At 42.9% G+C, this 26,856-nt stretch overlaps 1 protein-coding gene across 10 annotated transcripts in view; it reads left to right on the plus strand.

The window, feature by feature from the left end:
- patj (PATJ crumbs cell polarity complex component) overlaps positions 1 to 26,856 on the plus strand; it is a 69,203-nt gene that overhangs the window by 31,509 nt on the left and 10,838 nt on the right. For all 10 annotated transcript variants that reach the window (XM_029499221.1, XM_029499223.1, XM_029499225.1 and 7 more), the window contains 10 exons: positions 153 to 234; positions 592 to 646; positions 1,585 to 1,665; positions 1,807 to 1,878; positions 2,016 to 2,193; positions 2,305 to 2,415; positions 3,058 to 3,117; positions 3,371 to 3,470; positions 20,954 to 21,150; positions 22,080 to 22,171. In XM_029499221.1, the coding sequence (XP_029355081.1) occupies positions 153 to 234; positions 592 to 646; positions 1,585 to 1,665; positions 1,807 to 1,878; positions 2,016 to 2,193; positions 2,305 to 2,415; positions 3,058 to 3,117; positions 3,371 to 3,470; positions 20,954 to 21,150; positions 22,080 to 22,171 (1,028 nt within the window). The remainder of the gene's footprint in view (positions 1 to 152; positions 235 to 591; positions 647 to 1,584; positions 1,666 to 1,806; positions 1,879 to 2,015; positions 2,194 to 2,304; positions 2,416 to 3,057; positions 3,118 to 3,370; positions 3,471 to 20,953; positions 21,151 to 22,079; positions 22,172 to 26,856) is intronic.

The raw sequence follows: 26,856 nt of genomic DNA on the forward strand, positions 1-26,856 counted from the left end.
CCTCTTGTCCCATCAGTGAAATGAAGAGTTTCAGTTTATCTTTAAAAAGCTGCCAGGGTCTTTTACCGTGAAACAGCTGCTGGAAGTGTTGAGTTTGTTCTGGTCTGCTCTTTTTTATTTACTTATTTATTTAATCAATTATTTTTTTCCAGACCCAAAGAAGAAAGAATCAAGAGGAAGACCTGCTTAGACCAGATCAAGAGAGGATGGGGTCTGTAGGAAACCTGATTCAGGGTGAGGAAGAGTCTGATCATCATTATCATCATATATATCTATCATAATAAAAGACTTTGACTGAGAGATGTTTCGTCAGCGAGGATGAAGTTGATTCCAGTCCAATTCCAGTTATTCAATTCCAGATAACAGAACACAACAACAGCACAATAAGAAGGGTCTTTTACATGCAAACACAAACCTACTGGACCTCATGTTTGCAACATCCGTTGCATTCCTTTTTACAGAAAAGCAGAAATGATTATTTATCAGATGAGAACATCGATTCCGTAGACTTTTATACACACACACACACCTGCTGTAACTCAAACTCTTAGATCCTGTACTAACGTGTGTGTGTGTGTGTCTCTCTTCCAGACACCAGGGACAGTGAAGCCAGCTCTGAGTTCACTCTGACAGACACCGACACAGAGTCAGTATATTCATCTTCCGTCCTCCTGTTCGCTTTCATCCTTCTCACCCTCAATTTTTTTTCTTCTCTGGTCCTATGTCACCCTCTGCTGGTTGAATTATTGTTTGTTGTTTATCTTCAACACCATGTGATTTGTTCATTCATCTTCTACTGGCTATCTGTTCTTGGGTCATGGATATGATTCACACCATTTTAATAATTTACGAACTGTTCAAGTCCTGGTATAGTGGTTAGAGCTGCTGCCTCACAGCAGGAATGTTGTGGGGCCTGTCTGTGTGAAGTTTCAACATTCTACCCTTGCCTGGTGGGTTTCCAGTAGGTATGAGTGTGAGTGTGAGTCGTTGTCGGTCTCTGTCTGTCTCTGTGTGTTGGCCCTGTGATGGACTGCTGACCTGTCCAGGGTGACCCCGCTCTCACCCGGTGTGAGCTGGGATTGGCTCCAGCAACTCCATTTACCCAGAAACAGAAAGCGGTAGAAGATGAATGAATGAATGATTGAATGTCCTCATTCATCTTCCCACAAGCTCTTCTCAAACTACCAAACCATCTATCCATCTTCTACCGCTTTTCTGTTTCCGGGTTGCCAGTCCATCACAGGGTCAACATACAGAGACCAGCAACCACTCACTCACTAACTCACTAACCCTAACCAATTAACCCAAACATGATGTCACTGGATGGTGGGAGGAACCCAGAATACCTGGAGGAAACCCACACATGCATGGGGAGAACATGCAAACTACCAAACCGTTTCTCTTATTTAATATTCTTTTTCTTCTGTCTTTATGAACCAACACCTGAAATTCTGTTGTGTGACTGTTTTTTGGCCAGTCTATTTCAAAATTTAAGTTTGGGTCCTGGCTGAGCTGTTGGCTCCTACAGGCGTTTCTAACAATATGGTCAATGATATTTTCTCTGTTGGTGTTTTCTTCCTGGAGGTCTGTCAGGATGGCTGACCTCGAGAAGAGGAAGAGGCAGAGCCACGGAGGAACCTCTCTATCAATCAGAGGAGGCCACGGGTAGGAAACAGGCTCAGCCCCTCAACAAGTTAACATGAGACCTGCAGAGAATTGGAGCTAATTCTCTCTCTCTCTCTCTCTCTCTCTCTCTCTCTCTCTCTCTCTCTCTGTCTCTCTGTCTCTGTGTGTGCATACACACAGCCACCTCCCTGAAAGAGAGGACGGGGAGGGAGAGGAAACTCCAGCCTTCAGTCATTGGGGACCCCCCCGCAGGTAAGCTCCACTGGTGAAGTTGGGGGTGAGGTGGGCAAAGGATCACACTGCTTGTCCAGATCTCTTCCTTCCTTGGTCAGATTGTTTTGGACCCTGAGGAGCCTTCAGGGGCAGTAAGGAGTATTTCTGCCCTGCAGGGTGGAGATGTGGGCTGAAGAGGATCAGTCTCTGGGGCTGAGCATTGTAGGGGGACGTCATGTCATCAAGCGCCTGAGGAACGGAGAGGAACTGAAGGGGATCTTTATCAAGCAGGTTCTACCCAATAGTCCTGCTGCCAGGACACAGTGTCTGAAGACAGGGGACAAGATCCTGGAGGTAGGGTCAGGGCTAATTCCTGGGTCTCTAAAATCTTACAGTAATGACATGTGTGTGTTTGTGATTCTGTACATTGACATTGTCTGATTTTGTGTGTGTTTGTATATGTAGGTTTCGGGTGTCGACCTACGAGCTGCCAGTCATGAAGAGGCAGTCAACGCCATCAAATCAGCTCCAAGTCCCGTAGTCTTCATTGTGCAGAGCCTGTCTGCTACACCGCGGGTACGAGCGGGCAGGGTCTTTATTCAGAGTGCCACTTTAAGCCTGGAGACATGACAGGGTCAAAAGCCTGAGTCAAACGTGGTCCTGACCTTGCATGACTTCCACTTCCTTTTGATGTAATTTGCAAGTGTACTTGCATCTTCACAATTCTTGTTTGTAAGATCAAATCAAATAAAATCAAATCAGATTTATTTGTATAGCGCCAAATCATAACAAAGTTACATCAAGGCACTTTACATATAGAGCAGGTCTAGACCAAACTCGAGAGAGAGAGAGAGAGAGAGAGAGAGAGAGAGAGAGAGAGAGAGAGAGAGAGAGAGAGAGAGAGAGAGAGAGAGAGAGAGAGAGAGAGAGAGAGAGAGAGAGAGAGAGAGAGAGAGAGAGGAGAGAGAGAGAGAGAGAGAGAGAGAGAGAGAGAGAGAGAGAGAGAGAGAGGAGGAGAGAGGAGAGGAGAGAGAGAGAGAGAGAGAGAGAGAGAGAGATTCATGTCTCATTAAATTTTATATTGCAAACTGACAAAACTCCACTCAGAGTGTTTTCATTTTCCTTCAGCATCACCAGGAATTGACTCAGAGTACACATAATACATGGAACTAACTGAAGTCTCACTGAGGCCTTGCGTGTGTCTGTGTGTGTTTCTAGCCCGTGTCTGTATCAGCTCCCAGCTACAGCAAACACAAGGCGAAGGTGACAGCATCTCCGGTGAGTGCAGACCAATGATTTATCACATGGTCATGGTTCATGGAGACATTGCTTGTGGTGACATATGAAAAAGTCATGTAGAGGTTTGAAGAATCATGATCAGTCTTGTGGAGACTAGCCAGATACATTTAGCCCTGTACAGTCCCAAAGAGTCCAGTAGAGGGCAGCACAGCTTCAGAGTCCACGTCTTGGCCAGACTCTGAAGAGAGAGCGCTGATGATGCTGATGAAGGTTTTTGTTTGTTCTTCTGCAGAACCCAGGAGTGTCCAGCTCCCTTCTGAGACAGCCGCCACCCTACAGACCTCCGAGCCAGACAGGACTTGAGATGAATTCTGACCTGGAGCAGGCCAAAGGTCAGTCACACATGGATGCGTGTGCGCGCGCACACACACACACAGACATTGCGTACTCCAGTGATTCCCAACTGCTGTGCTGCGGTGGATAGATGTGCCGTGGAGGAATGTCCAGTTTCACCTGATTGGTACTTTAAGCCTTGGAGAGCCAGTTGGGTGAGGTTGGTTGGTCGGTCTTCTGCAGTGTGCCTATGTGCCGTGGCACAGCGGTTGGGAATCACTGGCATACTCTACACCACTGTCCTGTAACCCTGGCTTCAGGCACTGTTCAAAAATAAATAAATAAATAAAAACTTTATTCACATAGCACTTTTCATACATTAAGTGCTTTGCAATTAAAAGTGGGGAAGACACCTGTCTGGAGACCGTAATGTAGAATATTGATCCTCAAAGAATCCATTAAATGGTTTTTAAGGCGGTGTTGGGATTGAATCTGAGGTTGTTGGGTTGACTTAGGAGAAAACTTGACAGTTGGTTAAGATGGGGCACCACCTTGGAACCAGTGACTAAGGCCAACCAGGTCTCTATGGTCTCAAAAAGGGTCCTTGGGTAAACTAAGGAGGAACCACGTATCCCAGTAACAAAAGCGGGAAGGCATGAGTTCGAGCACTGACCCCAGTCAACCAGCAATTAATACAAGATCATCCGCAATAAAGACATAAATCAACCACTTCAAATGCCACTATTTATTTAACAAAAACATCAATTAGCCATCAATGTTCCTGAAGTACAAACAGTGAATCATCTTTAACTAGCAAGTAATTAGTGTATCTGCCAAGGTTACTATAGCACGAACTAGAGTTGGAGTGTGTGTGTGTGTGTGTGTGTGTGTGTGTGTGTGGGTGTGTGGGTGTGTGCGTGTGTCTCAAGAGTCATAGTCTAGAGTCTATAGCACGGCAGTCTGTCTAATCACAAGACTGCCACCTATTACAAATACACACTACACGCTAACAGTTCTGAACAGACACCATTAGTCTCTTGCTTTGGATCAACCTGACTGAAGAAGGACTCTTGGTGCGGTCCTTCTTAAGGTGATGATCGGCGTAGATGCTGTCCAATCTATTTTCCAAATGGAAACGCCAGCGGAAAAAAAAAGTAAAAGTAAAAAAGCAAACAAAAGTAATCTAATTGTGAGTTGTTGACCATGGCTTGAACAAAGAGGGTGCTCCCTTGGAGCAGGTACCGTGACGAGTTCAGAATGAGCTTGCTGGGAAAAAAGCGAGAGTTCTCTGCTGCTTCTGACTTTTATCTAGGAGCATTGGCAGTCCCATGACCAGAGTTTATGGTGCTTCTGACCAATGGGGGCCCCTGTGTCCACCCAAACTGGCCTTATCCGCACCCTTACCTGCTGTTTGTCTTTGTGCGGTTTTCAAGGAATCCTTTGTTCCTTTGTTCTCAGCCCAACTCTTATAAGGCTTTGGATTTGATTGTAGGCTACCCTTTGTTTTTAGTACATGGTCAGTACCACAGCACTGCATTCAAGGAGAACTAGTAAAAATAAATAGTTGACAAGCACAGAAGACACAACTCTTTTTGCTTTTTGCTTTTTGAGTCTTTTGGCTGTTAAAGATTCACGCAACAGAACACAGATCAGCGTTTCGGTCCCTGGTCCAGATCAAAATTGGTCAAATACAGACTAAAGGTGCATTCCAGATTCTTCCACCATGAAACTCCTCAAAAATACACAAAAAAAAAAAAAACCCAAAATACAGACCAGAGCAAAACCTGAAGCTAAAGAAGCTAATGCTTCTTTTTTAACAATCTAATTAGAATATTCATGACCTATAATATTCTCCTTCTGTCCCCCATCTTGTCCTCTGTCCTCCTCCTTTTGTCCTCCATACCCTCCTCTGTCCTTCACCTTCTGTCCTCCGTCCACTCCTCTGTCCTTCCACCTTCTGTCCTCCGTCCACTCCTCTGCCCTTCCACCTTCTGTCCTCCGTCCACTCCTCTGTCCTTCCAACTTCTGTCCTCCGTCCACTCCTCTGCCCTTCCACCTTCTGTCCTCCGTCCACTCCTCTGTCCTTCCAACTTCTGTCCTCCGTCCACTCCTCTGTCCTTCCACCTTCTGTCCTCCGTCCACTCCTCTGTCTTTCCACCTTCTGTTACCTTCTATTTCCCACGGTCACACCTAATGATACAGCCTCAAACCTGAAGCTGTAAAGTTTGTTCATGTGGCTGGTTGACTCTGACAAATATTAAAACATGACACTTGTCCTTTTGTGTGAATCAAACAGAAAGTCTTAGTTTTGAAGCTTCAGTGTGAAAGGCTCTGTGTCTGCCTCGTTGTAACCACTCATCTGTAGAAGACCATCTGTTTAATTTAAATCACTTCATCCATTAGAGCATTAAACCACATGACAGCAGCTCCGTGTGTGTGTGTGTGTGTGTGTGTGTGTGTGTGTGTGTGTGTGTGTGTGTGTGTGTGTGTGTGTGTGTGTGTGTGTGTGTGTGTGTGTGTGTGTGTGTGTGTGTGTGTGTGTGAACCAAAGCTTTCTTACAGATGGACAAGTCAGTCTCAAACTGTGGTGCTGAAACACCAACATACGGCCTGTGTTAGCATTACCATCAGCTGTTGACACTTTCTAGTTTTACGCCTCAGTAGCCACTAAATGGAGCAATTCAACTCTGAACAGGTTCATAACACACATGCACACACAGAGTTATTAATATTACTATAAATCACAAAGTATGCCTTGTTATTATAGTGAATACTCCCACATACCAAGATACCAAGAGGGTGGTATGCAGGAGACCAGGGGCTCGATTCCCTGACGAGGAACACCAGCCACAAGGCACCCACTGTTAGTACTCGTGCCGGTCCCAAGCCCGGATAAATGGGGAAAGTTACTGCAGGACCGGCTTCCAATTTAAAACTGTAACCAAATCAATCATGCAAGTTGCAGGAAGCTGACTTGCTTTGGCGACCCCAAAATGGGGAAACAAAACAACAGCAGGAAAAAAAAATCTTTCACAAAGTATCTCAAAACGAGTTTTTCAGTTTAGCAAATTTTTGTGTCCATTTTGTGTCCAGTATTCCATTTTATCTCAATTTCTTTGAGGTTATTTTGGTATCTTCAATTATGTCAAGGTGTAATTTTATTTATCTTTTAGCTTTAATCTGAATATGAATCAGTTTTGTCTCAGTGTCCTGGTGCATCTTTTTGTTTCTAATCATTTGTCTCAATGTCTCAGGTCATGTTTGTGTACCTGCGGCTGTGAGCATCACTTCAGATATCTGTTTATTGTACAGTATGTGTTATTTGCAGACAGGCTGTTGTTGTCCAGTGCAGCTGTGTGTTAATGTGTATGTTTCTGTCTTTGCAGGACTTGTTTGACCCAGCAGTCCCTCCGTCGTGTCTGTAGACCTGTTACAGCTCAGGCTGAAGGAGTTTTCATTATTATTTCTTATTCCTCTGGTTCTCTATGGTCTTCCTCTCTCTGGTTTTGGGTCTTTTCTTGCTGCCTTCGCCTCCCAGGTCTTGTCTGGGTGTCTTTAGTTTGGTACGTTTTGAAGGCGGTTGGTTTCCTTTTAATTTCTCCGGGCTGCTGGTTGAAGGTTGTAGCCATTTGTTTGCTGCTGGTTTTACTGGGATCTAAAGTTTCTGAGTTGGAATCTAAGCCAGTCTGTCCTGTTTGTCTTATTTTTATCCAACACTTTCTACCTGAGGTGGATTTGTTTTAACTGTTGAATCTAAAATTTAATTGTTGGACCAATTTTGGAGATAATTATGGGTTATTGTGATTATACTAATCTTGAAATATCTGTGCCATTGAATGATGTCCTGTTTTATTTATTTTTCATAAAATGTTTTATCTTAATATTGATTTCATTCTTTACCTTTGGCTCCACAAGACAGACTCTCAAAAACAACAAAAAAAAAAAAACCCCACACAATTATATCTCCAGTCTCTGCTGGAACATTGTGATTCACAAATTTCTCCTCCTCTGTCCATCATACAGCAAAATAATCTCTGTATTTCAGTTTATTAATCCAAATGATGATCATTCAAAAGGAACATAATGTGTGTCCACACTGAGCAGATTAACCAGATGTTGGTTAAGAGAATGTGAAGTCCCCTCCACTTCAGCGAAAAAGCCCAGAAATCCTCAGAAAACATGATAAAACCAAAAGCACCGATTCACATGATCTTGATCGGAAATCAGTGCAGCTAATGTTGATGAGAGGAGTCACCTGATCCACACAGGCAATAAGGCTTGTGATTTAGAGTTAACATTTAAAGGCTGATTTGGTTTTAATCTTCAGATTCAATGTAAGTGTTGTGACTGTTTTATTTATTGTTTCAATCTGTTCCAGCTGTAGAATATGACAATTAATGATAGAGACATGAAAAACTCTGCCTTCTTTTGCTCATAAAATTCCCGCCCAACAGAAACTAAGGTCTATCGCAGATTAATTTTAAATGAATTGAAGATTCAAGATTTCTTTGTCATTCCATAATGAAATTTCATTGCCACTGGCTCCACATAAAGACAGACAAAAAGATTACTTAAATACAGCCATGGGTACAGACGTAACCGTACATACGCTGGATGTCCAAATTGCAAGATTTGTGCAAATAAAACAGTAAACAGTACTATAAATGGAACTTCCTTGTTGGTGTGTGTGTGTTGGAGGGTGGTGGGTTCAAAAGTCTTAATGCTGTTGGGAAGATGCTCTGCAGCACATGCTCCGGTACTGTCTGCCTGAGGGTAGATGGGAGACCAGTCCGTGGTTGGGGAGAGTGGAGTCTTAAATGATTTTGCTAGCTTTTGACAGACAGTGGCTGTGAGCAATGAACTTGATGGATGTGAGGGGCGTGCCAATGACCTTCTCAGCAGGTTTCACCACTCTCTGCAAGGCCTTCTGGTCTGAGGCAGTGCAGCTCTCATACCAGATGGGGATGCAGTTGGACACTATGCTCTCTGCTGTGCCCCTGTAGAAAGTGGTGAGGATGGGAGCGGGGAGATGTGGACTCCTCAGCTGTGTCAGAAATTGAAGCCACTGGTCGGCTGTCTTGGTCAGGGAGGATGTTTTTTAAAGACTAGATCAGGACATTGGAAATGTGCACCCCCAGGAATTTGGTGCTCTGGACAATCTCTACATAACATATTGGAACCCAGTCTGCTGTTCGGTCTAGCTCCCTAAATTTTCTAACAGGAAGCAGGGACAAATTTCTGACTTGTCTGAGGTCGGGATGTTTTTTTCAGTCCCTGGTGGACCTGAGAGAACAGTAGAAGTCTCGTCTCTGTTCGTGATAAATGTGTTGGGGTGGTTGATGCTGATCAGAGCTGCTTGTCTCTCCAGCTCTCCCAGTACCTCCTCCCTCTGTCTCTCTGCTCTGTTTGAAAACTTGGATTGGCTGTTGCCAAAAAAATAAATTCAACTCCAAATGCTGTTTCAGGTTTATTTTTGTCGGATCAGAAGCACCAAAAATATCCAACATCTCAGTTTCATTAAAGAGACAAAGAGAGATCTGTCCCCCCCAAAGAGTGGACATGTTTCAAATGTATGCTGACCTGAACAGAGAGAAAACAAATGCCAGCAGCAGTTTCATCCATCATTTCATTAAATGAATAAACACGGAACAAATGGAGAGTTATTGAACATCAGCATTCACATTGATTCAGTCACAGATGCTTTTACTCACATTGGTGAGTTCATCATGCATCAAATCAGGGCAGGAGATTCAGTAAACAGCTGCTTCTGCAAGTGTTAGCTATGTAGCGATATGAAAAACTGACACCATTTTGCTTCTTTTGACCAAACCTTCAAAGAATAGTTCAACATTTAGTTCACCCAAGGAGTGACAAACCCAAACTTCTGTGAGATGAGAAAATCAATCTAATTTTAAGGAACCTGCTACATCCAGGAGGTGGTTGTCTTAGCTCAATGCTAATTCTTCTCCACAGCTAAGGGATAATCACTTTGATATGACTGACTCCAGGAAGTCCTCAAACGACATAAAAAACACTGACGGCTTGTTTTCATAGAAATGTCAAAGGTCATTCACATTTACCCTCTGGGGGAACAGCAGAGAAAGAAAACGGAAGGCTTTTGTGTGTGTTGTGGAATCTTTGCTCCACTGCTCTCACACTGACAGCTCAGTGAAGTTACTGAAAGCTTAAGGAAGATGAAGAAAAAGCAAAGGGAGAAGTCTCAACAGCTTCAGAGGGTTGACAGGAACTGTGTGTGTCGGAGCAGCTTTGTCTGATGAGCTGCAGTCAGATTGATGGTGTATCCACGTTTCTCCCTCTTTTTCTCTGCCTCTCACACACTGTGACGGTGTGGTCAACACATGTTGATACAGCTGTGATGTCATCAGTGTGTTTATCCAGAAGTTCTCTTTCACATCAACATGAACAAATCAATCAGTCTCCAGTCCATGTTTCTTATTCTGTGTTTACAGCCAATAAATGATATGATATATAAATGCAGGCTGTAGGGGTCAGAGGTCAAGAGTCAACCTGCAGTTGCCATACCGCTGCTCAGATGCAAACAAAGGTTTGATGGAGATGAAGCTTAACCCCCCATATCACAGACAGCAGCTAAAATTAAAATGACCAATGATATAAAAGAAAATATTTTCTCATCATTTAAAAAGAGCAACAGCCAATGCGGACACTCCCAACTGCCCTGATGAGGTTTTATCCACACCTTGACTTAAGTGTTTTAGATAGATAGATACATACATAGATGTACTGGGAAATGCTTCTGTTACAGCTGCCAGATAACAGACAAACTGCACCGCATAAAAATAGAATGAGAGGAAAAAAAATTATAAGAGCAAAATATACATATGTGAAAGTCAGATTTCCATTTCAGGATAAACCCTGTCTGTTTTAACTTCACCCACCTCCAATCACGTGGAGACCAGTGGTCTTTGTCCCGCTCCACAGAGGACAGATCAGATGTAGCACCATAAGGCTTCGATCTGTGTCGTCTGTCCTCTGTGGTGTTATCCACATTGTTTAAACCGCTGCGCCACAATAAGTCAACATTCAGTCATTACAAATTTAATCACATCAGATGAAACTTGATCAAGTCTGTGGGGAAACTGGGTCAATGAAGCCGACAGTCGAGTTGAGCGACAAACAGATTATAAATAGAAAGTCATGCTGGTTGTGGTGCCTACGCTAATTAACATTAATTTAGATCAGAGAAAGAATAACTGAAATGGATTATTTAACGCAACTTTAAGGCATTATACACTTTCGGCACACCTGTGCGTCGGAAAAAAAACAAGACAATAAACCACCATAAAATGATGTAAAACAGGACAATGGTGCTTTTTCTCAAGGTTTAGGTCCTAATGTCCACAAAATAAGACCGAAAGTTTATTTTAGTACGATCTTTTATGTTTAGAAATGATACATAACATTGAAAATGGGAAGCGCAGGAGAACTAAATGCTTAATATGATTGTAAATCTAACAGCAGCACGACCACGTTTGTCCTATGAAAGAGGAAAAGCTACTGAACTGAGTGATACCAAACAATCGCAAAACTACATCACCCAGTTGAAGTCAAACCCCTGTGTAAAGATACTTAGTTCCAGAGGCTATTTTGAGTCGTGGAAATGAGTTAGCGGTGCACGTAGTGTGGGCGGAGTGTGTGTGTGTGTGTGTGTGTTGCATGAATTAGTGAGTGAGTTTGGGAGATTTTTGATAGCAAGTTTTAGTTATTGCTATAGTTAGAGTTGTTATAATTATAGTTGTTATAGTGTTAAAGTTGCTGTTTCCAATGGAAGTGGAAAGTAAGCCATTTGGACACTTGGCACACTTGGAGTAAGCCTGAATTGTGGTAAACTGAGTATTTGTCTAGTGGTATCCTTACTCCAACCTTTGTGGAGGCTTTTGGTAAATGTGTGGTCAATGAGTGGCCGAAGGGGATCAATAACACCTGTGTGCCTGGAGTCATTGTTTGCATGGTGTTCTCCTCAGTCAAATGGGGGAAAGACACAGGCATAGTAACAGGTACAATATTTCTGACACTGGGAATCGATTCTTTCAGGTACTTAGATGTCCCTAGACACCAAGAACATGCATATGAACCTTATTATTGTGGAACAGTTCTTTGTTTACTTTAGGTATGTGTTTTCAGGTGTTTTTCCTTGAAAACACAGTCAGGGCTTAACAAGTTAATGAATCAGATGGGGTTACGTGTTTCTCTAGTATTTATATGATAGTATTGATTTTCTGTGTCTGAGTGTTTGAGGATGAAGTGTTTTATATTTGAATTTGCAGTATAATGTCTCTGATGGCCCCTCACAGCTAAATGTGATTGTTCTTCATTGATGAGAAGAGTTTCATCCCTGATGGTTTTTTTTATCTGATGTCCTCGACTGAACCTGCTGACGACAGCAGTTAAGTATCTGCCTTTTAATTCCTAACCTTATTAATTAACATCTTCCTCTATGATGAGACAAAACTTCACTGTCTCTCCATGAATCCGACTTTAATTCTGCAGAGATTTTTTTTTGCATCTTCCTCCTGGTCTGCGCTCCACTGTTCCCCCTCCTCCTCTTCTGTTTAACTGCAGTGGTTTATCTGCAGTATCTCTGTGAAACTGTTGACCGGCTGCAGGTTTCTGCTTCTACCTCGTCAATTCATTTACACTGAGTCTCCTCTGCCTCAGATTTTATATTTCAACACACTACCTAATATTCATATTCTGGTCATTGTTCAGACCCTGTTATCTTCACAGGCTCCAGTCAGCTTTATTTCCCACAGAGCCAAAAAGCCAATGCAGGTTCAGAGTTTTTCATTTTTCTGTCTGTTTCTTTGGGAAATGAAGCACTACAGCTCCACTTTCTGCTAACACAAGCACTTTGTGTGTAAAAGAGCACAGTCAGCATTAAACAGTCACTTGTCTTATTAGACATGTATCAAACAGCTGAATCTCAAGAGCTTGCAATCATAACATTTTTGAAGAAAAGTTCAAAGTGGCTTGAAATACATATATCAAGGAAAAACTTTTTTTTTTTTACAAAAAAAAAAAAAAAAAACTAAAGTGAATTTGATTTTGTGATGATGTTGCCATGACAATCTATTTTAGCACCAGAAGGACCCTCAGGTGCTGACCCCTTTTTTTAGAAGTATCCAGGTGCCTCTAAAGCACAGTGGTCAACACAAAGCAAAAACCACAACACAACTCCTTTGTGCCAGGGCGGACATGTGCAGCTCTGCCTGGATTATTTGTCTCTGCTCTGGACCAACGCAGGAGCTTGTGGACTACAAAGGTCTGGTCCTTTGTGGTGGTTGTAGACCTCTTAACTAGAACTGTCTGGTCTACAGGGGGTTACTCAGATTATGTAGCCAACTGGTTTAACAGTCCTGGTGTTTTTTCTGCCGTGTTCTTTTCATTTTTGTACAGCACTTGAAGTGAAATGAGACGAAGAATCAACGATACGGCTGCATATTTACGCCTGTTGTCCCATCTGGGCCACCATACTAAAGAAACCACAAGTATCTCTTAAGGGACTTGAGCACAAACATTTGTATTTTATGGATTTTGTCTTTGTATGTCTGGATTTTACCTCCTCCTCCAGCTGTGTGTGCATGTGTGGGTTAATTGACGCTACGCCCTCAGACGCTGAAATGATGAATGGGTTGTGTTTGAATTGTGAGTCATAATGAGGCAGACTGGAGGTGCTGGTCTGAATGGTGATAAGGGTGCAGTCTCAGCTGTCATGGATGTGTGTGTGTCTGATTACACTCTAATTTTATGTTGAGGTCTTTGAACCTGTGTGCATGCCAATGGCTGTATGTTAGAAGAAGCTCTGTGTGTGTGTGTGTGTGTGTGTGTGTGTGTTTTTGTCAGTCTGTCTACAAATTTTGTGTGCTTGTTGGATCAATTAACTATCATAACAGAACAGTTGGCTGCCTGCACCAGCTCCCTAAAGATATTGGGAGTGTGTGTGTGTGTGTGTGTGTGTGTGTGTGTGTGTGGGGTGTTGATTCAGAGTCATCTCCATCTCTGTTTCCTGTCTTCATCATTCCTCTGCCCCTCCCCGATTGCTGCACCATTCACACACACACAGTCATCATGTCGAGGATCATTTGTCGGTTTTCTGTGCTAAATATGCTAATTTTCCAGACGGAAACTCTGGTTCTTTTAGGAGCTGCAGGAGTCCTTGACGAGGATCCAGGGAAATGTGGGGAGGTCCTGGGTGGTTAACAATGATCCAGTCTGGAGGAGGTTGAAAGGATGATGGGGCAAATTCCTGTAGTTAAATGGTGACGAAGGTTTTTGAGGTTGATCCAGATCTGAGCCTTTTCTAAAGGTTTATCTAATGACTGTCTCTAAACTTGGACCTATCTGTCTAAGGAACCACTGGCTGTAAAAACAAGTCAGACTGTATTGGAGTCTATGGGTACATGACTTTGCCATGCTTTCTGGCAGTTGAGGCAGTTTTCACGAAGGATCCATAAGTCTTTAGAGATATCTTCTGATCTGTGGAAGGTCATTGAAGAGACTTCTGAAATAGCTTTGGTGTTAACAACGATCGAAATATGATCAATGGATGAGGTTTCAGAGAAGGTAGCTTTTTGGTGGATGGACAGATGCTGGAAAACCTTGAAGAAACCACAGACATGATAAAGAGGTGAAAGTTTTTTAGAGGGATTCAGAGAGCCCAACGGATCTTCCACTGAAAGGTCCTCAGGGGACTTGGAGGGGAAAAGAAGAGTTGTTATTGTGTAGTTGGAGCTTCTTTCAATGAGTAGAGCGTATAACCAGTCAAAGCTGCTTCTTATAACCAACATAGAGAATGATAAACAATAGACCTTTAGGCTACATCTTGACACTTGCGTATTCACACAGAGACCCGCCAAAACTAAAGAGCGTTACTTCGCTACTTCCTGCTTGTAGTATCAAAATAAAAGCATTTCACGTAGCTCAACTCAAAACTTCCTAAATAAATGAAATCTCTGATTAAACAATAATAACCACTTCTTATTTCTTGTGGCATGTAAATAACAGCATTTTTAGCTGTAATTATTTGTCCCTTTTCTAACATGAATCAACTTATTTAACTTTAACAGGTGTCTAAGGAGATTCCAGACATGCTTGATGATGGAGAGCATCTTGAGGAGTAATATTTGTCTCAAAGATTAGAAGAGTCTTTTGGAAGGTGCTGGGTTTTAAGAATGTTCTCAAGATCTCAAGTTGGGGGATCTTTAAGGATCTAGTTGTTGAAGTTCTTTGCTGCAAAGTATGGCTTTAGTTTTCTCTTAGATTCCGGTGTTCTAAACAATCAGGACTTCCTAAGGGCTTTCTTGCCAACTAATAAGAGGATTTTGGGAAGCAAGTGAAGATCGGGAGGTTTTACCAAGATCCTTGTTGTCCCTTAGGTGACAGGTCCTTTCAGGACATCCAGAGTCTTTGGGGAGGACCGACCAATTCTTGAACCAACACCATGTCGACATTTCAAGAATCCAGAAGTCCTAATCATTGTTGAAACGGTGATTGAAGAGGTTAAAGAATGTTTTGGATGTTGTTTTGGACAGAGTGATGATGATTGTTTTCCCAACCCATTTGAGATAAAGATAAGGTGGATCATGAGAATCCAGGTGTATCTGAGGATTTAATTTTGGGTTTTTATTTTCCACCATCCGAAGACATCATGTTTGGGTTAACTGGTAACTCTAAATTGTCTGTAGGTCTGTGTGTGAGTGGCTGTTTGTCTCTGTGTATTTCTGTGTATTGGCCCTGTGATGGACTGGTGACCTGTTCAGGGTGTAGAATTAATGAATGAATGTACAGAGAGAAGCAGTTCCATGTTTGCCTGAAGGATCAGTTGATGGTTCATTCATCTTCTACCCCTTATCCTTTTCCGGGTCACAGGGGGTCCATTGCAATGAAAATCCACAGAAGCAAACAAACAGTCACACTCAGACCAACGGGCGAGTCACCAGTTAACCGAGACATGCATATTTTTGGGGCAGCACAGCAGCATAGTGGTTATCACCGCTATGGTTACCTCACACCAAGACGGTTGTGGGTTTGGTTCCACAGTCCAAAGACATGCGTTTCTAGGAGGATTGGTTACTCTAAATTGCCCGTGGAAATGAGTGTGAGTGTGATTGGTTCCTTTGCCCAATGTGAGCTGGGATTGGCTTGGAAACAGATAAGCAGTAGAGCATGAATGAATGCATGTCTTCCATGGACGGTGGGAGGAAACCAGAGTACGACTTGAACCTACGACCTTCTTGCTGTGAGGCAACAGCAATAGCCACTATGCCACCGTGCTGCGTTTCTCTGGCTCATTGTTCGAAATTATGACGATTAAAACTACAAAAGATAAAATTTTCCTTCAAGCTTACTGAAGGGTTCAGTGATTTGACTTTAGGATGTAAGTTTACATTTCAGGAGAGGAGGAGGAGAAATGGAGTCTGATGGAGTGAGAGAGAGAAAGAGAGAGAGAGGGGCGGAAGGGGGAGGGTAGAGAGAGGGGGAAAGAGAGAGAGAGAGCGGTCGAGGTTGGAGTGCATAGCGGAGCTGTTCGTTGCTCTCTGCTTCAGTATTATAGCAGCCTGCTGACACACACATCTTATTTTCTGGAGCATTACAGCAACCCTGACAGCAACACACGCACATTCGCACATTTGTGCACACAAACACACTCGTCGCTACATGTGGATTTATCTCAGTGTGTGAAGACTGAAGTATGGACAATGCTCCCGCCGGGTTTGTACGCTTTCTCACTGTTTGTGTGTGTGTGTGTGTGTGTGTGTGCGTGTCATAATCTCACCGCTCAAGCTCTAGAGCTGAGTGGTGAGATGACAGGATGTGTGTGTTTTCACCACAGTTCTATCTATATATTGAGTCCAGGCAGAGGTCACCTTTAACCTGTCTGTATAGTCTCACACACACACACACACACACACACACAGACAACTGGTAAACAGGTGGGTACAGACTTTTTGAAATTAAGGTCATGCTGCATTCTTTCAGTCAGTGTGTGTGTCTGTGTGTGTGTATGCTAATGATGACTCCTACAGATTGACTTGGCGGGCTTCCCATGTGATACTGTATCACCGACATACACACACAAGTTTTTATCAACTTCAAAGGAAACAATCCTGATTTGAATAATCTTTATTACGACAAAAAGAGCAAGAAATACTGAAGGTTTGCATTCTGCAGATTTATTTAATATTTATGTGTTTTAGCTTCAATCAACAGATGTTTACCATCAGCCCTATAGGTTCAAAGATTAAAGGTCACGGCTAAACAGAAGAGGGTCTGTGTGTCTGTGGTTCAGTCACTCACGTCTATAATAAGTGGGACTTTTTACTTATTAAAACCTTATTAAAACCTTATTAAAATCTAATATTTCTGTGGCATGGTGAACCAGTGGTTAGCACTGTGGCTTCATAGCAAGAAGGTTCTGGAATCAAATCTCAGATGTAGACGATGAATGGATGGATCAGTATTTCAAAATTTTCTGATGAGTTTGTCTTTGTGTTATTATTTTTTATGCCATATAACAGAGAACAGAAGCTCAATTTAAACCTTTGGCAACATTACATTTAAGAAAATCTTGTAAAAACAGTGAGACAGTTAATTATCTTCATGCATTATTTGGAAACAGTCAACCCAGCTGAGCTCAGTTTGTCATCCTGTTTCTGCTCACGTGACCCCATTTCAGCTAATCATCCTTCTACACACAACACGCTACACACTACACACTAGACGCTGCACCCACTACTGATTATTTCAGGTCCACATCATTATAACCTGGGCTGAGTCCAGACCTCCTCCCTGGCATCATCCTCCAAATTCATCAAAATTAACCATACCACCTTAACTAAACCACCTAACTCCTCATATGAGCATTTATTTGAAATTCTGTTCCAGATTGAGTTTAAAATAAATGAAACAGGTTTCTTCTGGTTTTCATGTAAAATGTGCAAAATTTAGGGGACACACAGATGTCACATTCTCACCACAGCACACCGACATGTAGTGCACCCACTTTGAAGTCATTTCCAGTGGTGTGTGTGTGTGTGGGTTAGGGTTGTTTTTTTTTTTTTTATCCACACCTGTCAGCGAGGTAACCCTTTTTCTGATTGGGTGAGCCTGATTGGGTGAAGCTTGGGTTTGATGCAGATCAGTTTCATTGTCGAACATTTGATTGTTCCTTTGCCTTTTCATTTGGAGGGGCTGCTGGTGACACTATGACACTGTCGCATGGCACAGAATGATGACATCACTGCAGGACCATTAGCTTCTGCTGGGTCCTCTACTGCTGCTCTGGTGTTTGGAACTGGTACAGTGCAGGCAGTGGAGCCAGTAGATTAAAGTGTGTGTGTGTGTGTGTGTGTGTGTGTGTGTGTGTGTGTGTGTGTGTGTGTGCGCACGTGTGCGTGCGTGCGTGCGTGCGTGCGTGAGAGAGAGTGTGCGATCGCGTGCGTGCACACAGCAGCATCAGCCTGAGCTACTGTTGCATTGCAGTGACCTCCAGGAGCTACTGCAGCACTGCTCCATACACCGAGGAAGGAGACCAGAGCCTGCTATTCTCTGCTTTCTACCCCTTCTCTTTATCGTTTTCTTTCTCTCTCTTTTCAAAAGCATGGAGGAAAATAGATCAGTTTGTTGTGTGATCTGCATGACATAGTTTCTTCCCGTTTCCTGCCCTAAATAAACAGAGAGCAGATTCGCTTGCACCAAATCGAGGCTTTTATTTTCTGAACTATGTGGCTGTTACATCATGTGTCTCTGTCGATGTACATAGATCACATGATAGGAAGACAAACCAAACCGCCGCCAGGACTCTGGAATCTGATACAACTTTCCTGAAAGCACATCCTTCTGATCTTAGTAAAAGATAGAGATTGTGTTAACATAAGAACTCCACATCGGATGATGGTGTGTTGTCATGGTAACAATAACAGTGAGTAACAACATAAACAGTTCCTGCCACATGGGAATCCAACTGTGCTCACCTGTGTCATATTCTTCCTGACATGGACTTTGTTCCCTCATAAACTATTGCACTGTCATTTTCCTCTTTGCTCTCGTCATCACCACTATGATGTGCTGTAGCTTAGCAACAGAAGCTGATGATGATGTCACAGAGACCTGTTGACAGACAGGGATTGTTTCTGTCTGACTTTTACACAAACACACACGCAGACTATTTGTTTGTAAATCAATGAAGTTATTCTTTTCTAAGTTGCACTCATTTCAGGCCCGCAGCCGTCATTTTTATGTGCAGCTACCGTGGTTATGGGTGGCGCCGCAGGGCGTCAGTATGACTCTGCAGGAACACACATACTGACTAATCTCAGTAAGTACAGTTCGTTTCTCTAATCTGCTGACCTTAGTCAGTCCAGCTTCCTGTGCACCTTAACTGAAGGAACATCATCAGCTTTAATTCCTCCTGATGGCTCTTCCTGTTTTTCCTCTTTCAGCTGGAGAATTAGCTCCTTCTGACAAGCTGAATGTGAAAATATCTTTCTAAAAGGGTTCAGGCTTTTCAGTCAGGCTCTTGGTCCAAACAAACAGAGAAACTAATCTGACAGGTGACAGCAAGTCAGTTAAACTTTGGTGTAAAGAATAGCATCTGTGTGCTGTGTCAAATCAAAATCTAATCAGATTTTTTTATATAGCTCCAAATCATAGCATAGTTACATCAAGGCACTTTACACATAGAGCAGGTCTAGACCAAACTCTTTAAAAAATGTGTCAACATCAGCTGGTCTCAGCTCTTTGGTCGCTGCTCATTGTTTCAGTGGATTGCAGATGAACTGTCAGTGTGAGACTCCAGATGTTATGAACAGCTGTTTTGGCCACAACGTAGTGAACAGCACTTCTGATCCGGTCAACAGGCGATAGCTCGTGTTTTATTCATCAGAGAGAAAAGGATTCTTCTTTGGTTAATGAGGTCTCTTTCTCCCACGTAGGGAGATAAATCTGGCCTGTATTTGACCCACATGCTTTTCTTCTGGTTCAGGATAGACCCAGTTCCATGGCCCAAATCTGTCCTGCATACAGCACAACTGTCAGATGCTACTTCCACATCTGGAGAAGGTCCTGAGCTCAAAGAGAAGATCTGAAAGTCAATACCAGAGTCTGACAAACTGTCCAGATGTGGACATTAATGGGCCAATCTTGGGCTGATGATCCAGGAACATGTTGGGCCTTTGTTGTCTTGGAACAGCTTTTTCTTGGAACAAGGTTTTGGGAGAGGGGAATTGTGATCTGAATGTGGATTTACAGTCAGAGTGTCTCCACAGTGTGTTTGTTTGTCCAGACTGGACATGGCCATGATCATAAAGACAGGGCGACTTGAATCTCAGTAAAAAAAATAATGTTTGGTAAAGACAGTCGAGTGTTTTAACGTCGACCTCTGGAGAAAATACATGCAGATTTAATTTCTTTTTATCTTTAGAGCATTTTTAAAAACAGGAAACAGAGCTCCTGGACAAATCAATAGAGAATCAAACATCAACAGATGACTTTTTTAATTTCATGAGTCTGTGTGTGTTGAGTTAATCTGTTCCTGTGTGCTGCAGACACGCACACACATATACACATATCTCCCATTTCTCAAACACATTACAGTCTGAACTGGTCTAAACTGGGGCAGACAAATGCAAACTGGCACATCTAAAGAATTTTGGCCAAACAGCAGCTGTAGGTTGATCAGGCAGAACAGTCTGTAAGCTACGCGCACAGACACACACAGACAGTACTACACACTATAGCTGAAGGTGAGCTACAACCTCTACTGCAGTTCCCACAATGAGAGGCTGCTCAGCCAAATTTAGGAGGTATGTATGTGGTGTGTCCATGTTTGTGTCCATGTCACCCTTGCTACAGTATGAGCACACACTGAAAAAGACACTGCAGGGTTTTCTAGAATGACAGTTTTCATCATGTGTAACAGACAAACCGCACTGAAGGAAGTGTGTGTCTGTGTGTGCATGTATTACTTGGAATAAAATTGCATTAGCTGGTGACCTCCAAACCAGTTGTTGTCCTCTGTACACACAGAACCAGATGTTGGTCCTGTTGTGTTGTTATTGTATGCCTGCAGTGACGTGTCCTCTCTGTCTGCATGTGATTTCACACACAGGCATGCACAGTGATGATCTGACCTGAGGGCTGTATAACAAAGCTGGATTTCATCTTAGCAAGGTTACTTCAGGGTTAACCCCAGGATTTCAGTCTCACAAAGGTGCTTTACTTTCTATGGGGGTACTTTGCCATGATAACTTACTAGGAACGCCTAACATGCCACAGAGCACTAAAGTTCAAAATTAAGGGCTCAGCAGGTACAGTATATGGGACCGTCTACTGACCAATCAATTCTCTCCTGATAAAACGTCAGGAAGTGATTGATCTGCAGAAAACAGATTATCTTCTAAAAGATCAGACTTAGATAAGATAAGTGTCGATTTGAAGTGTTCTTGTTAAATCTCAACTCATGATCCACTCACCTTGTGTTTCTGATGTTGGAATCCTCCCACAGAGCGTTGGTGTGAGCGGTATGGAGAGCTGCCAGGGTCGCTGCTGTGCGTCGAGCTGGAGAAGGAGCGTCAGGGTCTCGGGCTCAGCCTGGCAGGAAACAGGGACCGTTCCCGCCTCAGTATCTTCGTGGTCGGACTCCATCCCGGAGGACCGGCGGCTCGTGATGGACGCATCCAAGTCGGAGATGAGCTGCTGGAGGTGAGAAATATTCATCATCATCATCAGCATGTGTACCAGTACTTCATATGACGTCACATATGACTGTGTGACAGCACACACTGACATCACCAGCTGTCAGTGTAATTAGCAGAAAATCATCAGATTTTATAGGCAGGAAGACATTTATTTCTGCTGCTCAGCAACTGTTAAACTGTAAACTGTAAAATTTTGTTTCTTTAGCTCATGTTTGTCATCATCTTGTGAAATAAAGTGCGGCTGAGGCTGATGTAACATGTTGTTTTAACTGTTTGTTCTGGACCGCCAACTGAGCAGCTTTATAGATGTCATGATATTTTTGGTCTAGAAGGAGATCAAAGTTTTCGTTTGATAAAACACACATGAATTCTGAATGAACGTGTGTTTGTGAGGATGTAAGGAAGAGTTCTCACTCTCTCCTTGTGTCTCTGTGACTCACTCTGCCCTCTTTTATGCAGCCGAGTTTTGCGGCTCTGTGAAAAATTGATGTTCAACAGAGGAAAGACAAATACAACACACACAATCACTAAAACACATGCAGAAGCTGAGAGCAATTTGCATAGATTCATGCCAAAAAAGGACAACACACTGAATAAAAACACAGAGAAAGAAAATAGATAGACGGTTCATTTACAAATATGTGTGTGTATGTGTGTGGTTGTGTGTGGGAATGACCTATTGATTGAACTCCTAACTGCTCAGTGACCTTTAAATTAATGTCTGTCTCAATTAATGTGTGTGTGTGTGTGTGTGTGTGTGTGTGTGTGTGTGTGTGTGTGTGTGTGTGTGTGTGTGAGAGAAAGAGAGAGAGTACATGTAAAGACACTTGACAGAGTATTCTCTTACCAGAGTGGGACATTGTGTCTGGTTCACCCTCACAGGAGTCTGCTTGTTTGTGTGTAACTGAAGCTGTCATTCTTGTTTTCTGACAGATTAACAACCAGATTCTTTATGGGCGGAGCCACCAGAATGCCTCGTCCATCATTAAGAGTGCCACCTCCAAGGTGAAGCTCATCCTTCTCAGGTGGGACTGCAAGACATGCTGGGAATTTCAAACAGGCACATGCACGTGTTTGAGAGTGATTTTCATGTGTATGTGGATGAGGAGCAGAGCCTGTCTGGACCTCCAGTTGGACCAGAAGGCCCTGACCTGAGCTGTGTCTCAGGTTCATGTCTAGATTTCTTAAGTGTGTGTTCACATAGACAGTGGACACACACACACATTGTCTATATTGATAAATAATAATGAAACTTAATGCTAATGGATGACACAGCAGCAATGAGAAAATGGAGTCCCTACTGATTTGGGATGTTTTCTTATTCAGTCACAGGGTGGCTATTTTGGCTCTGGGCTGTTTCCTTCCGGAAGCTTACAGCTGCTGCAGCTTCAGGAAACAGGTTTCTCCACTGGAGGCGTCACTCGACCTGATTTATAGTATTTTATTATATTATATTATATGTCTGATTAGAATTGTTCTCACTGATGCTCTAGTCTTCACCGCTGCCACTGTGACCTCATTTCAGTGCAAGGATCAATAGTGTTTTATTTAATCAGATGTAGAAAAATTGAGGGTGGCTAGGTTACAGAGGGGATGAGAACGGAGCTGGTGTTGGAGGTCTGGCAGCTCCTGCAGCTGAATGAGATGCTTTCAGGGACAAGAACTCACTTTTTCCGCTATCAGCAGCCTGGAACAGACGGGGATCTCTGTTACAGAGGCCTCTGCCCAGATGAAACTCCAACCAGCATGGAAGAAAAAGCTCAGCTCAGGCGGATCAGGCACTTTCAGTGATGGCGGCTTGATAATTGAACAGCGTTTGTGTTTAAGATCCGGTTCACGTACTCGTGTCCCTGAACACATTGTTCCAAGTCTGCCTCTACCTGCCTGGAAAAACATTGCTCCCCTGAAATATCAGCTCTCTGTTCCCTGAGGCATCATGGCCTTCATCCTCAAGCACTCATCCACATTTCAGGTTCGCAATAATGTTCCTGAAACTTGTGTCAGAGGCCTCACAGTTGACAGTTTGCACACACTTGGATTCTGGTCCTGGATCTTCTCAGTCTAACCTGAGTTAGAGGGATCCAATTAAAACATGGACCTTTAACATCAAGCTTTAGACTGTCTGGACCTTTAGACACACCTTTTATAACAGAGTTGTACTTGTGCTGCTACACTTTAGTAGGAAAATGTAAGCTTTATTTAACTTTCCAAGACAGTTTAAGATGGAACCCAAAGTGTCTCTGTCAGCTATTGTTGCACCTTGTGTCCATAGAACAGCTTCTCTGCTCCTGGTCCTTGGAGGATAACCCCTCTTCTTCATAAAGATCATCATCTGCTGACAACGCTGTCTGACACCAGGACCCTCCCCTAGGTTATAAGCTGAAGTGAGAACGTGTCACAGCAGGTGATCATGCCCATTTTCCTCAGACCATCTGTGTCGTCCTGTCGCTCACTCATTCTTCAGATTTCTTGTTTGTCACCGTCTTTTCCTCAGGCTGTAACTCGTCACCACACAGGACAGACAGACAGGCCCTGAGTATTTCCCTTGACTCTGTTGTAGACAGAAGCTTCCTGAGACTTCAGTGTAAATTAAAAGCTGCAGTGTGATGTGGAGGAAAAGTGACAGCCCGCTGAAGCGAGCCTCACTGTTCAGTATCAAACTGCCACAAAGCTCTTGGTTTAAGACGCTGCTGAGTTCAGTGTTGATGAAAGTCAATAGGAGGAAATGGTCCCTTACTTTCAGACACGAGTGCTTTGAGTCATGAGAGGAGCTGAGGACAGGGAATCTCAGCAGCAGAAGATTAAACTCTCTCGGCTCTCCTCCCCCATCCGCTGTAGAAATGAGCTTTCTGCTACAGCGATTGATTTGAAGCTGTGAAACGAGCAGGTGTGTTGTGTTTTACTGAGGTCTCATTTACACCAGAGCCTCTAAGGTCAGGCTGGGTTAGTCTCTCTGTTGGGAAGGATTTACACCACAGGCTGACCAGGAAGCTGCTGCAGTGAAGCAGGCAGGGTGGAAGATGACACTCCAGGCTATCTGTGTTTTCATTCAGAGGGGCATAACCCGAACTCCCATTGGTTCAGGCTAATTTTCTCTCTGAACATTTTCACATTGAGCCAAGACCCTAATGTGAAGAGACAAAATTGTGTTTTTACTTAGCCCTGAGCTAAACAAGCAGAACATCTTTTGCCCGGAGTTTTGCCTTACATGCCACATATATTTTGTCCATCCTTACTGGTAAATAGGGCTGTAACAGTACACCTGACTTTAGGGTGGCACGGTTTGGTATGTACCTCGGTTTTGAAAAACAAAGCCTGATCTTGTTTTTCATTTGTTGTCAAATTGAAAACATAAAACAGCAAAAATATTAAACATGACGCAATTTCCTGATCAAAGGATGGTTGTTTTTAAATAAATGCATACCTGGGTTGAGGTAGGACAATAAAAATAAGTAATAAAATAAAGATCAATCAAACTGTGGCGTTTAGAAAATACTCAACTTTCGATTCTCGCGCTCCTCTGTGCTAACGCTAGGTGCTAAATCGAGCTGCCAGATGGCTACATGTCTTCACTAACAGTAGACTGGGTGGTTAGTTATATTAATTAACTCCAGTTTGTTTGGGTAGGTCAAACTCAGTGAAGCTGGTCTGTTCTGTATGCTAAACCAAGTTGGCTCTACAACAACATACAGGCTTTGCAATAGTGTTCCGTCACCTGGAGGAAACAAGCAGTGCAAAGTAGCTCCATGTATTCGTACCAAACTGCACCCAGCTGTACCCAACGGTTCAGTCCCAATGCATGTAACGTTACACCCCTACTGGTGAAAGTTGTTTAGGCCGTTTGCAGCCTCAGAACTTTATTGTTGGTGATATTCACGTGAAATTGTAAATGTGACCTACGCTGAAGGCGACTGCAAAGCCTCGTAAGCAAAATAAAATGTGGTAATAACAAGAATAACAAACAAAAATAACAACAGTGGAATTGCCGACAGTAAAGTCTTATTTCTTTCCAGCTTCTGACTTTATTATGACTCAAAGTGACTCTTCAACAAAAACAGATTGAGGTTTCACCAAAGCCCTAGAATGAAATCATTCAGCACTAAAGGATAAACACTGATCAGTTTAAAACTGGTCGACTTCTGCCTGCTGTTATGTGATGTTTTCTCACGGACGCAGTATTAACTTGACACATGGAACTCAATTCATCTTTGTTTCAAAGAGATTAATCTTGATCAGATAAACAGGAACATTATTATAGACCATGTAATTCAGTTCTTCTTTCCTCTGGAGGACTTTATAAAGTCTCCTCACTCACTCTGGTGCTTCCTCAGGTCTTCAGGTCCAGATGTTGATTGTGTGTACTTGACTGCATCACATTCATGTTGCCAGCCTCGTGTTCTACCAGATCCCAATGGGGATCTCTTGGATCTAAGACTGGAGACAGAACCACCTCAGTGGAAGAAGTAGAAGATGGTGATGGTCATTAGATAGGTGCAGAGTTTACATTCAGTCTTACAATCATCCTTCTTGGCAGTTACACATGTCATTATTTTGAAGGAAAGAGTTAAAAATGTAAGATTTTCCCAAAGGATTCTGAGACTAAAACATGAAAAAAGATAACAGGAAAGACACTGAGTTTCTCTGAAAGCACCTTCTGTCAAAGATATAATTCATGGGTTATATTCATAATTTGCAGTCATCATTTGGACACTGATCTCTGCTTTTAGTGAACTTTCCTCTCAGGCAGATTGGAGATAAATCACTGCTGGGTCTTTGTTCAGTCTGTGATGAACCTTTGGTGTCTAGAGCTGAATATTTCATATTCATGAATAATGAGGCTGTCAGTCAGGACAGAGGCAAAAAGGCCCTCATTGATCTGAGTGATGGGGTGTTTGTGGCATCAGGATCAAGAGCTCTTGAAACGCCCACGTTTCAGTGCATGGCATAAATCACTATCACAACAAGTGATAACAGCAGCTACTGAGACAAAACTGTCACAGCAGTAATTTTTCCATCAGTGCTGCTGGGGCAGCTTTTATTTCTATCAGTTCATCGTCATGTATCATCACCGCAGCATTAAGGGGCCAAACTAACCAGATATGTATTTATGACACTGTAAACATACCTGTCAAAGCTGGATTTAAAGTATGAGCTGCCTGGGTTCAGATCTTTCTCCAGGAAGGTTGTTTCCTTCTCTTTTTCCTTCCTCCCAGCTTTGGGCTACTGTTCTCATGCTTTGGAAAAAAATGAAGATACATTTCATTTTCAAATCATCAGATTTTTTTAGTTTGATTTCTCTTAAAAAAGACCCATCCATCCATCCGTCTTCATCTGCTTATCCAGGGTCGGGTCGCAGGGTTAAAGACTCATATTTTCCTTTATTTATTTTTATTTTAATGCTCAATAATTTACATCAAAGGCTCTGATCCTCTCTTCTGATTGGCTGATAGAAATCCAGGGGGCGGGGCCCTGGGTTTGGGCTTAGCTGAGGCTGGTAGTTGATGTCTGGATCACATTTTTTGTCAGCTGAAGGTACTCTGTCTGAGGCAAGGAGATAGTCTTGTGTGTGGACTTCCAAGTCTCTGCTCATCTTTCTCCATCATTCAGCTGACGTGTGTCTTATGAATTTGGATAATGTCATCATCGAGCTGCAGTCCGCCTGTGGGTACGACTGATGCCACCACCGCTTGTCCTGACAGAAGACGTGTTT

This window comes from Echeneis naucrates, chromosome 4 (genome assembly GCF_900963305.1).
Source record: "Echeneis naucrates chromosome 4, fEcheNa1.1, whole genome shotgun sequence".
In the NCBI taxonomy this organism is placed as follows: Eukaryota; Metazoa; Chordata; class Actinopteri; order Carangiformes; family Echeneidae; genus Echeneis; species Echeneis naucrates.